The sequence below is a fragment of the Mercenaria mercenaria genome, chromosome 8 (genome assembly GCF_021730395.1).
Source record: "Mercenaria mercenaria strain notata chromosome 8, MADL_Memer_1, whole genome shotgun sequence".
Taxonomy (NCBI): Eukaryota; Metazoa; Mollusca; class Bivalvia; order Venerida; family Veneridae; genus Mercenaria; species Mercenaria mercenaria.
The window spans coordinates 47,056,619-47,070,348 of NC_069368.1; the positions used below are offsets into that span (position 1 = coordinate 47,056,619).

The window sequence follows — 13,730 nt, forward strand, 5'->3', positions numbered from 1 at the left end:
GTAACATCCATATTTTATTTGTCCTTTAGTGTCATGTAATAATACTTTTACACAAGCAATAAATAATTAAAGTAATACTCTCTTTTTATCTTCAACAAATGTGAAAGTGTTGAAATGTTTCAGTATGAAGAGTAAAACATTTACACTGATTAAAAATTTAAAATACTTCTCTCAGTATTAAAGATGTTCTACTTTTAAAAGTCTTCAATATAAAATAATATGTGTTTTTTTTTAAATCTGCGAAAAAGACATAGTCTTTACGAATTTATAATCCTGTTCTGTTTTAAAGGTTCTAAGATGAGTGAACGATTAAAGTATCCAGTACTAACATCCCAGAATCTTCAGCTTGGTGATGTGATAATCAAAGATCTGACTTGTTCCTCTATCAGGCACAGGACCAACTACTTCTCAATGGCACAACTTAATGTGAAAGCCAGTTAAACATGGAAAGACACAGCTGAGTAAGTTGATGATCATTTAAGAAATGTATGGCAGAACCATATTTTAATATATGAGAACAATATGAAGAGGTTATCAGCCTGCAGAATATTTTAAGGAGAGCGTAGCCAAAGTGTATTCTTACATGCTATATAAAACTGATTTGAAGTGTTTTGATGTATATTTAAACATGGTCTTGCTATGTTTTATTTCATTTCTATTCTATTATGTCTTTTATAATTTCAAACAATGGTATGAAATATTTCAGCCTTATTTCGTGGCATAAGAATGCCACCAAATATGGTAGGTCAACGTGACATGAATGCGTATCAGTGTTTTACATACCCACTTGTCTCCGAAAGGCCACCATGTGTGGCATGTGTGTTTTACAAACAGCTTATGTTTTGTTTAATTCCAATTTTCTTGAATACTATCAGAGCTTTAGCTTTTAAACATAATGCATTTCTTTATCATTGGTAGATGAGTAAGAAGGCTAAGAACCATAACACTTTTCTGCATATTCATAATTGCCTAATTTCAAGCACTTACAGACCAGAGATGACACCTACAGGCCCTGCCATTGTTTATTTTTTCCACACAGAGGTTGTATTTCTTTATACTTTTCAGTGAGTATGTTAAAGAATACAGAAAACTGAACAAAGAGATTCGAGAGCTGGATTATAAAGTCCGGGAGGAAGAACAGAGATCTGTGGAAGCTTCACTAGCTAGGGGAAGGTAAGCTTTCATCACTCAACAACCTCACTTGGAGAATGTAAGCTTTCATCACTCAATACCTCACTAAGTGAATGTTAGCTGTCACCACTCAACAATCTAAAAAGGGGAGGGTAAGCTTTCATCACTCAACAATCTCACTAAGTGGATGTAAGCTTCCATCACTCGACAACCTCACTGAGGGAAGGTAAACTTTCCTCACTCAAGACCTTACTAAGAGAATGTAAGCTTTCATCACTCAACAACCTCGCTATGAGAAGATTAGCTTTCACCACTCAAGACCTCACTAGGAAAGGGTAAGCTTTCATCAATCAACTACATACAAAGGGAGGGTAAGCTGTCATCACTCTAGACCTCACTGAATGTAAACTTTCATCAGTCAACAATCTCGCTAGGGGGGTTAGCTTTCATCCATCAATGACCTCACTAAGGGAATGTAAGCTTTCATCATTCATCAACCTCAGTAGGGTAATGTAAGCTTTCATCTATCAATGACCTCACTAAGGGAATATAAGCTTTCATCTGTCAATGACCTCACTGAGGGAATGTAAGCTTTCATCATTCATCGACCTCTCTAGGTGAATGTAAGCTTTCATCTATCAATGACCTCACTAAGGGAATGTAAGCTTTCATCTGTCAATGACCTCACAGACGGAATGTGTAAGCTTTCATCATTCATCGACCTCTCTAGGGGAATGTAAGCTTTAATTACCCATTGACCTCACTAAGAGAATGTAAACTTTATCACTTAACAACCTCATAAGGGAATTTAAGCTTTCATCACTTAACAACCTTACTAGGGAAAGGTAAGTTTTCATCTCTGGAAAACCTTGCTGAGGGAATATAAGCTTACCGCGATCAACATTCATGCTGAGGGAAGCTAAGCTTCTTTACTCAGCAACCTGTATAGGGGAAAGTAATAAATATTAAAGCCTACAAATACATTTGTAACTTTTTGTTATGATTCACCAAACTCAGAAACAAGGTCAAAAGGTGAAGGTCTCCCACTGGAGAAACAGTTTGGCATATTTGGCCCTTTTGCTTAAACATTTTACATTTGATAATAATTTATGCATAATTGAAAATGAGAAAAAGGTTTGCTACTTACTTTGCAGCCCAGGGAAGCGAAGAAGTGGTCAGAGTGAACATTTTGACCCAGAATTTGATCCAAGAACAATTAAACGAGCTCAGAGAATTCAACAGGTACATGTATATTTATTTTACCCTTTTGAATGTGAATATGTATGCAACAAAATTGTTTTCTTTATTTAGAAATATATTGGGAGCTTCTGACCATGTTTATTTTTAAGAGCAGACACTTAAAATTGAATATTTAACAAGTTCCTTGATGACTTCTTATAAAGGGAAACAAAAACTAAGAAAAAATGAATTAATACGCAGTGTAAAATTCTTGTTTTATGATTATTCACATTTCATTCTTCTTCAGGTGAGAGATATGTGGAAACAGCTGGAAGATTTTGATCGTACGGAGGCAGCTGAACGTGAAGTTGTAGAGTCTATAGTGGAGAGAACAATCAACAAGTACAGGCTAGATGCTGCTGATATCAGTGTTAAAGTTCCTGACATGTTACTGAGAGAGTGTGGGGAGGAAATCAGAAGGGTAAGTGAGAAATATTTGAATAATGTTTTTGAATATAGGTCAAATCAAGGTAAATGTCTCACTTGTCAAAAACACAGTTTTGTTTTGTAGATGTTCTCTTTCCTTAAAGAACCTGATATTTAATTCACAAGTTTCTCTGTAATTTCTTATCCTAGGACCATGTGTCTGAGTGGTTAAGATTACTTATTTCAAATCCCTGCTCCTCACCACGTTGGGTTCAAGCTACAGAAGATCAGTTTTCTACCAAGTTGACCATCTCTGCAAGAAATGAAGCCCCTAAAGGGGGACTTGGGGGCATTCCTTAACCACAAAAGTCTGGGCAATATAAATTCTCCATAAATATATTTGTGCACACCTTGATGACATCTAAAAGAAATTTCTCCTTTCAGCTATAGAAATTAGCTTAAAACATATTTTACCTGGTTCAAAGATTTGTTTTGTTTGTTTGTTTGTGTTGGGTTTAATGCCGTTTTTCAACAGTATTTCAGTCATGTAACAGCGAGCAGTTAACCTAACCAGTGTTCCTGGATTCTGTACCAGTACAAACCTGTTCTCCGCAAGTAACTGCCAACTTCCCCACATGAATTATCAGAGGTGGAGGACTAATGATTTCAGACGCAATGTCGTTTATCAAATAGTCACGGAGAACATACGCCCCGCCCGAGGATCAAAGATTTGTATAACTTTATTGCATAGATATGTGATATTTTAAATGTTTCAGCGTAATGTGGACAACACATACCAGGGAGGAAGGTTAAACCTTGTCAGTGTTCTTCAGCTTTGGAATCTCTGTCTGCATCTATACCTGGAAAAAATCAATGAGGGTTAGTTTATATTGAAAAGAAAAATAAAAGGCTTTGATTAATTTTACTGTACAGATTTGTTTTCATCAATAAGTCCTAATATTTGATGAACATGTACGTAAACTATTATCACATGGTAATGTCTATAGCCTGGTTTGATTTTAATTATCTCTGTGTGATATATTTTGTTTGTATCCTTACATTTGATATTATATGTTTAGCTCATCTGATTTTTTGAAAACAAAAATGATGAGTTATTGTCATCACTTGATCGGTGTCGGCGTCGGCGTTGCCTGGTTAAGTTTTATGTTTAGGTCAGTTTTTCTCCTAAACTATCAAAGCTATTGCTTTGAAATTTGCATCACTTGTTCACCATCATAAGCTGACCCTGAACAGCAAGAAACATAACTCCATTCCTGGCTTGTTTGCAAGTAGTTTTATTGGCCCCCCTTGAACTTTTGTACTTAGTGAAGACATCAAGATTTGCTTGGTATGATTTTATGTTTAGGTCAGCTTTTCTAAACTATCAAAGCTATTGCTTTAAACTGCAACATTTCACATCATAAGCTGACCCTGTACAGCAAGAAACATATCATCTGCTTTTTGCAAGATTTATGCCCTTTGGACTAGAAAACAGTTGTTCACTCATCATAAGCTGACCGCTGTACATCAAGAAACATAACTCCATCCTGCTTTTTTCAAGATTTATTGCCCTTTTGGACTAAGAAAATCAGTTTTTAGCCCACCATCATCAGATGGTGGGCTATTAAAATCACACTGCGTCCGTGGTCCGTCATTCCGTCCGTCCGTCCGTCCGTTAACAATTTCTCGTTATCGCATCTCCTCAGAAACTACTGGGGGGATTTTGACCAAACTTTGTCAGAATGATGTATTGGTACCCTAGTAGTGTCCCCCTGAAAATCAGACTGGTTCAACAATTTATGAGTGAGTTATGGCCCTTTGTTTATTTCTATATTTTACATAGATTTATATAGGGAAAAACTTTGAAAACCTTCTTGTCCAAAACCACAGAGCCTAGGGCTTTGATATTTGGTTTGAAGCATCATCTAGTGGTCCTCTACCAAGATGATTCAAATTATGTCTCTGGGGTCAAATATGGCCCCGCCCTGGGGTCACATGGTTTATATAGACTTATATAGGGAAAAACTTTGAATAACCTCTTGTCAAAACCACAGGGCCTAGGGCTTTGATATTTTGTATGTGACATCATCTAGTGGTCTTCAACTAAGATTGTTCAAATTATACCCTAGGGTCAAATATGACCCGCCCTGGGGGTCATATGGTTTACATAGACTTATATAGGGAAAAACTTTGAAAATCTTCTTGTCCAAACCACAAAGCCTAAGGCTTTGATACTGGTAATGTAGCATCATCTAGTGGTTCTCTACCAAGTTTGTTCAAATTATCCCCTAGGGTCAAAAATGGCCCCGCCCCGGGGGTCACATGGTTCATTATAGACTTATATAGGGAAAAGCTTTTAAAATGTTCTTGTCAATAACTACAACATTCAAATTTGGACCACATATGTATTTTTGAGTGGCAAGATGAACCTTGACATGAGTTGACCTTGATTTTGACCTAGTGACCTACTTTCACATTTCTGTAGCTACAGCCTTCAAATTTGGACCACATGTATATTTTTGAGTGGCAAGATGAACCTTGACATGAGTTGACCTTGATTTTGACCTAGTGACCTACTTTCACATTTCTGTAGCTACAGCCTTCAAATTTGAACCACCTGCATAGTTTTGTGCACTGGAAAAAACTTTGACCTTGATTTTGACCTAGTGACCTACTTTCACATTTTTGAAGGTACAGGCGTCAGATTTGGACCATATGCATAGTTCTGTGTTTCAAAATGAAATTTGATATTGATTTTGACCTAGTGACCTACTTTCACATTTCTCAAGCTACAGCCTTCAAATTTGGACCACATGCATAGTTATGTGTACCAAAAAAAACTTTGACCTTCACATTGACCTAGTGACCTACTTTCACATTTTTGAAGGTACAGGCTTCAAATTTGGACCACATGCGTAGTTTTGTATTCCGAAATAAAATTTGACCTTGATTTTGACCTAGTGACCTACTTTCACATTTCTCAAGCTATAGCCTTCAAATTTGGACCACATGCATAGTTTTGTGTACCGAAATGAACTTTGACCTTTACATTGACCTAGTGACCTACTTTCACATTTTTGAAGGTACAGGCTTCAAATTTGGACCACATGCATAGTTTTGTATTCTGAAATTAAAATTGACATTGATTTTGACCTAGTGACCTACTTTTACATTTCTCAAGCTACAGCCTTCAAATTTGGACCACTTGCATAGCTTTGTGTACTGAAATGAACTTGACCTTAAGATTGACCTAGTGACCTACTTTCACATTTCTGTAGCTACAGGCTTCAAATTTAGACTACATGCATAAGATTGTGTACCGAAACAAACTTTGACCTTGACATTGACCTAGTGACCTACTTTCACATTTCTCAAGCTACAGCTTTCGAATTTCGGACCACATGCACAGTGTTATGTACTGAAATGAAATTTGACCTTGAGCTAGTCAATAAGTCTTGAAATTTGGAACACTCAAAAATGGCACATTGGTGCGCGCCAAGATCACTCTGTGATCTCTTGTCTTGGTTGAGTCATATGTTTAAGTCAGCTTTTCTCATTCACCATCATAAGCTGACCATGTATAGCAAGAAACATAACTCTGTCCTGCTTTTTGCAAGACTTATGGCCCCTTTTGGACTAAGAAAATATCAGATTTATTGGTTAAGTTTTATGTTTAGGTCAGCTTTTCTCCTAAACTATTCAAGCTATTGCTTTGAAACTTGCAACAGTTGTTCACCATCATAAGCTGACTATGTACATCAAGAAACATAACTCCATCCTGCTTTTTGCAAGAATTATGGCCCTGTTGGACTTAGAAAATCACGGGTGGGACAATTTTTCTATTATACAAAAAAAAAATCAGATGAGTGTCAGCACCCGCAAGGCGGTGTTCTTGTTATATTTACAATACCATGAAACTGTTTTGTGTATGTTCCAAATGATATATGATAATATTCAAAACCATAATAATTCACTGCCATTTAGGTTGTAATACCAATGTGTAACTATATACTTCCTGTTACAGTTGGTGTTCCAAAGTTTGAGGAAGAAGTTCAGAAGTTGACTTCACAAGTACATGTACAACAGAACTACGCACAAAATGCTCAAACACTCAGGTACATCTTTGTTCAATTGTCTTTCAACAAAACAGTTGTTTGTAATTTGAAAAAAAAAACTTGTATAGTTTAATCAAACTGCACATCCAGTGCACTTATTATGTCTACAACCACACAGTGGTGTGGGAGACTTACTGACTCCTGTCTGTGTGTGTCTGTCTGTCTGTCACAGAGCTTGTCCGTACTCAAAGTCGAACGTTTCTCATCCAATCTTCACCGAACTTGAACTAAATGTGTTTGACCATAAGACCTCGACCAAGTTCGATAACTAGCCAGATTTGCCCAGACACTTTAGAATTATGGCCCTTGAAACTTGTTTTTTGTAATCAAAGCAATGAAAGTCTGATAAGGCAGTTGTGGGAGACATGCGCTTTTCTCAAAAGCAGTTCTAGTTTTAGCATTGATTTGATTTGTCAGTGTTGTTTGCACAAAGACCTTGGATAGCCTCATTTGTCCTTCATCTCTGTTATGAAGGGAGGAGTGTGTCTTTTCTTAGTTAACATATTACTGTATTGTATTAACTTTACATGAATGGAGTTGTCCAGGATTAGATTTTAAAGAAAAAATATGAACTAATGATTACCTATGTGCTAATGCCTGAAGAACTGAAAGAAAAAGAGTGCAAAATGGACCAAAGATGCAGAAATGATGCTTACTTGTACATGTATTTTTATTATGTAAATAAATTCTAAAGAGATCATATGTCTTTTGAATTTCTATTAAAGCAGTTCAGAATAATAATCAAATGTTTTGGCAGGTAATCCCAAGGTGCCTTTATACAAATATTTTGATATAGCATAGAAAACAAGGATATGTATGATATGAAATCATTATTATCATTATTTCTTCATAGGCAACAGATGGCGGAGCGTATACCAGTGTTAAAATCTTCAATAGAAAAATTACGAGCCAAATTAGATGCAGCATTGTTTGAGGACAAGTCTCCTGAGTCTATCAGAACTACAGTAAGTGAAACAGACGATGTATCTGGCGAGACTAAAACCAAAAATGCATGTAATAAACTGCAACCATTGTCTGTGAATGTACCTGCTCCCAAGGTAGAGTGTAAAAATGCCAAAAATAGGACCATTCAGAACACTGAATTAAGCCAAAAAAGTTTTAGGCATATGGAGAAGAGATTAACTAAATTTAAAACTGATAAATGTAGTGGTAAAGTTGCAGAAAATAACAAAGTTGATAAACTAAATACAAGAAATGTTAAGGAACAGTTGGATGTACATACATACATAGAGTGTGAAGTAAAAATAATTGAAACAAGATGTAAACCTGGTAAAACAGAAATGACTAATGTTACAAAATTAAAGGATAACAAAGTCGATGGAAAGTCAGCATGTAAGGATATAGATCTAAATCGTCCTCCACAAAAGAATAGAGATCTAGAAATCTGTCAAATTGCAGACAAAAGTAAGGTATCCAGGGAGTATTCCATAGGAGCTGGTTATAGTAAATGTATGGAGTGTGGTGCTCAATGTGTTTGTGATCAGACTGCTGTTGCTGTAGTTTCCAGTGGTCCAAGTCCAAGTAGCTCTTCTGCTGCTAAATGTAGTAAGGAAATCCCTGACCCCTCTTTGTTAAAATTGGGCAGTCCTGATTCATTGCTTAATTCTGGTCAGAAGAAACTGCTAAGTAAGCAGTTTAGTTATGTTGAGGCATTAGCTGGTCATAGTCTTTCAACAACTTCTATTTCGCATGCATCTTCAGATGAATGTGGTCAGGAAATCACACCAGAAAAAGTGCAGGAGTTTGAAAAACTGCTAAGGTCACATAATCTTCATCCTGATTCTTTGAATCTTGAGTTGTTGAATCATTCAGGTAGTTCAGGTTACATTTCCTACAAGAATTCTGAGATGTCTGGTCTTACAGAGCATAGTCAGTTGTTTGAGGAACACCCTGCTATGGTTGCTAGGCCCTTTGATATATCAGGAAGGAATATTGCTGAAAATTTTTCACCTAATACAGAAAATCTGTTAGATCAGGGTGAAAAACATATTCCCATTTCATTTGGAAATTTATCATCTTCAGGTATTTCAGAACAGGTTACTGTGACAGGTAAAAAATTTCAGCCTCTAAAAGACATGCATATTGAACAGAAAGTCCCATTGGGTGGCATTTTGAGTCCAACAGAAAGGCAGGTCTGTTCATTGAAAAATTGTCTGCCCTTGAAAGATATGCATATTGAAGGGAAGGCCCCATTAGGTGGCGTTTTGAGTCCGTCAGGACAGGTCTGTTCACTGAAAAGTTGTCTGCCCTTGAAAGACATGACACAAGAGGAGCCCGTATGTGATGATTTTGATATCATTCTTAAACATGTTAGTTCTCCACATGATCAACAAAATTATTCAAGTCCTTGTAGGAAATTTTCCCCACTTAAAGATATGTCATTTGTGGAAGAATGTGAAAATGAACGTGCAAGTTTGTGTATTACTGAGCAAGTCGAGCCTAAGGTTTACACATATGTTGAAACAAGCACTGATGGCCAAATTGATGATGTTATCACAATTAGTACTGAGGACTTGGGTGTAGGAAAGCAAAGAAATGGTCAAACTGAAATGGATTTCTTGTCTAAAAGTCAGGTTAATAGAAATAAAGAAATTTCCCGACATTCAAGGACTGGGTATGTTGATAGAGATTATTCTGTGAATTTATACTCGAGACATACTTCTGATTACCCAGATAACTCCAGTCTGGCTGCTTCAAACAGTGGTGTCACTGGTCAGAGTAACAGTAGGCTGAAAAGTTCAAACTCCATTAAAGGTACTGTGGCCAATGATCTTGAGTCATGCAACAGGTCGGTGCAGTGTGATCAGGTTGTGAACGATGCTTTAAGGTCTGTTCAGGTTGAGGAAACATCAGGTTACAAATTCTATAGAAGCCCAAAAGGAACATTAAAACATGTTCGGTTTTATTTTCCTACTGACTGACTTTCTCAATCGGCAATATTTCTGTCGGAAATCTATGCAAAAGTTGTCTGTACAAATTGCTTTATAAAGCTGGCATTCATTTTCACCCCATTAAAAGAGTGCATTGCATCATGACAAACAGTTACCTCAACTGTTTACACTGGGGAAGTGTTTTTCTGGGCATTGTTTAACGTTAAAACTTAACTATGGCAGGCATGGTTCACTTACTTGCATTTAAAACTTAAATGTTTTAATTAAAAAGACTGTTGTATTGCCCTGCTGGGGGTATCTAAAAAATATGTATAGAATTTTCTCTACAGTCACATAATAAACAACATATGAGCTGTGCCATGAGAAAACTAACACAGTGGGTTTGCGACCAGCATGGATCCAGACCAGCCTGCGCATCCGCGCAGTCTGGTCAGGATCCATGCTGTTCACTTTCAAAGCCTATTGCAATTAGAGAAACCTTTAGCGAACAGCATGGATCCTGACCAGACTGCGCGGATGCGCAGGCTGGTCTGGATCCATGCTGGTTGTAAACCCACTATGTTGGTTTTCTCTTGGCACGGCGCATATACATTTTAAACTACACTCGAACTTCATTCACTCGAACTCGTATAATTCAAACACCACCCTTTGCTCGAACTTATCGTCATGTCCCGACAAAATCTCTGTAATAGATAATTTTTGATGGCTCTAACTACCAATAAATCTGACAAATTTTGCAGGTCCTGTCAAGTTCCATTGAACGAAGTTCGACTGTATGTAGTACCATCATGTGTAATTCTATCTATATATAAATGTGTCAGTTTGCAGATCATCCTTTTGATACGCTGTTATTTGTATGCTGTGATTTTTAGCTCGACTATTCAAAGAATAGTGGAGCTATCCTACTCGCCCCGGCGTCGGCGTGAGCGTTAGCGTGAGCGTCACACAAATGTAAAAGTTTGCGTACCACCCCAAATATTTTCAAAGTCCATTGAGATATTGCTTTCATATTTTGCATACTTGTTTACCATCATGACCCCAGTCTGTAAAAAGGAGGAGGCAACTCTATCAAGCATTTTGACTGAATTATGGCCCCTTTTCGACTTAGAATAAATGTTAATGTTTGCGTACCACCCCAAATATTTTCAAAGTCCATTTAGATATTGCTTTCATATTTTGCATACTTGTTTACCATCATGACCCCAGTCTGTAAAAAGGAGGAGGCAACTCTATCAAGCATTTTGACTGAATTATGGCCCATTTTTGACTTAGAATATGCTTATTGTAATGTTAAAGTTTTACTCATTGCTTATATTATACTATCAAGCACTGAGAATAGTCGAGCGCGCTGTCCACTGACAGCTCTTGTTAAGTTTTGAGATTATCAGGGATTCCACCAATATGTGTTCAAAATGTTTTTGTTCATATTTATGTTTGAAAAGACAGATATTTACAAAGAAAATTGTGCTATAGTCTTAAATGTGTTCATAAAAACTTTGTGTTTAATTGTTTGGCAACATTGTTTATCTGTTACATGGCATTATCTTTTAATTTTTAATAAAGTTGTAGTTAAACAAAATTGTTGTTACTCTTTCTTACTTTCCAAGAAAAACAAATCATTAATTGGTGGAATCCTTGATAGCATGAAGAAACTGTTTCATGGCATTAAAAAAAATGCTCCCTAAGAAATGGAATAATAAGAACTTTTTTAAAACATGCTTATATATATAAAAAAAACAACATCATTTAAAACACTGTAAAATAAAATTACACACTTGAAATAGAGTAAAATCTGCCCCATAGAGTATTTGCTTAGTTACACATGTCTTGTTATATACGAAACTTTACTAAATAGTTTCATCATGTTTAAGGATTCCATCGTCGTCCTTGTGTTAAACAATCTTAGACTGAAATTTATTGTAAAGGAAGCTGTCCCAACTTATTGAAAAATGATGCAATTTATCTTAAAGTTAGTCCATAACTAGAGGGGCATTGTGTAAACAGAACTTTTGATAACTTCCACTGGTAATACCTCAGTAACTGAAACTTGTCATTGAATGACTTAGTCGTTTACATTTGTCTCTGCCTAGATGGCACAGCTTATCCTTTATTGTCAAATCTAGCCCAAGTTTTACCTCAGATGGAAGATATAGAAACTTGATCTGGTATACATCTGGCTTTGAAACTTTGCACACTTGTTTATCATCATTAGTTGACTATGTATGCCAAGAACCATAACTCTAACCTGCTATTCGTCAGAATTACGGCCCTTTTTGTACTTAGAAATTCTGAACACTTTTCTTACATACTTACCAGCACTTGCAGACGAGCGATGGCATCCATAGGCGGTGCTCTTGTTTGATTTATGCCTCTCTTTTGACTTAGCCATATTATAACTACATCTGTACCTTGTGTACTCAACTCCTACAGTTTCCATCCAATTCAAACTGAAGGTAGGTGTATGTCATCCACATGAAGTGGACATGTGCATATTTTCAGGACTTTTAAGTCCAATTACTATTTTTTAGTTATGCCCCTTTTAATACTTGACCATATTACAACTACATCTTTACTCATACAGATTCCACCCATTTCAAATGAAATCTGGTGTGCACAAAGTGGACATGTGCATATTTTGGGGAATTTCATGTCCAGTTATTATTTTTATACGCCCAAAGGGACGTATTATGTTATGATGCTGGTGTCCGTCTGTCTGTCCTTCTGTCTGTCCATCCGTCTGTCCGTTAGCAATTTCGTGTCCGCTCTGTAACTCTTGAACCCCTTGAAGGATTTCAAGGAAACTTTACACAAATGTTCACTACACCGAGACGATGTGCAGAGCACATGTTTTGGATGTCACACTTCAAGGTCAAGGTCACACTTAGGAGTCAAAGGTCATATCAGTTTGTTTCGTGTCCGCTCTGTAACTCTTGAACCCCTTGAAGGATTTCAACAAAACTTGACACAAATGTTCACCACACCAAGACGACGTGCAGAGCACATGTTCCGGATGACTTGCTTCAAGGTCAAGGTCACACTTAGGGGTCAAAAGTCATATCAGTTTGTTTCGTGTCCGCTCTGTAATTCTTGAACTGCTGGAAGGATTTCAAAGAAACTTGGCAGAAATGTTCACCACATTGTAACGATGTGCAGAGTGCATGTTCCGGATGACTCGCTTCAAGGTCAAGGTCACACTTAAGGGTCAAAGGTCATATATGACTTTGCTTTGTGTATATTGCTCTGCATTGCAGTGCTCTTGTTAGCTCGACTATTCGAAGAATTGTCTAGCTATTCTACTCACCCTGGCGTCAGCGTCGGCGTCACACCTTGGTTTAGATTTTGCATGCAAGTACATACAGCCATCAATTAAAGGCATATAGCTTTGAAACTTATTTTTTCTTTTTCTAGGTCAATTACCAACCTCTCTGGGTCAAGTCCCATAACTCTGACATGTATTTTGAGCAAATTATGTCCCCTTTTGGACTTAGAAAATTTTGGTTAAAGTTTTACATGCAAGTTACTATCTCCAAAACTAATGCAGATATTGATTTGAAACTTCACATGTGTCTTCGGGGTTATAAAACTAGTTGATAGCAGCAAGTCCCATAACTCTGACCTTCATTTTGGCCAAATTATGACCCCTTTTGGACTTAGAAAATTCTGGTTAAAGTTTTGCGTGCAAGGACATACAGCTATTTCTAAAAGGCATATAGATTTGAAACTTATTTTTTCTTTTTCTAGATCAATTACCAACCTCACTGGGTCAAGTCCCATAACTCTGACATGTTTTTGAGCAAATTATGCCCACTTTTAGACTTAGAAAAATTTTGGTTAAAGTTTTACATGCAAGTTATTATCTCCAAAACTAATGCAGATATTGATTTGAAACTTCACATGTGTCTTCGGGGTTATAAAACTAGTTGATAGCAGCAAGTCCCATAACTCTGACCTTGATTTTGGCCAAATT

At 36.8% G+C, this 13,730-nt stretch overlaps 1 protein-coding gene across 1 annotated transcript in view; it reads left to right on the forward strand.

The window, feature by feature from the left end:
• Positions 1-726: 726 nt before the first annotated feature.
• LOC123566419 (uncharacterized) overlaps positions 727-13,730 on the forward strand; it is a 28,718-nt gene continuing 15,714 nt past the window's right edge. Inside the window, exons 1-7 of the mRNA XM_053549135.1 lie at positions 727-741; positions 1,040-1,173; positions 2,286-2,373; positions 2,618-2,791; positions 3,513-3,615; positions 6,761-6,851; positions 7,705-7,816. Coding sequence (XP_053405110.1) covers positions 727-741; positions 1,040-1,173; positions 2,286-2,373; positions 2,618-2,791; positions 3,513-3,615; positions 6,761-6,851; positions 7,705-7,816 — 717 coding nt within the window. The remainder of the gene's footprint in view (positions 742-1,039; positions 1,174-2,285; positions 2,374-2,617; positions 2,792-3,512; positions 3,616-6,760; positions 6,852-7,704; positions 7,817-13,730) is intronic.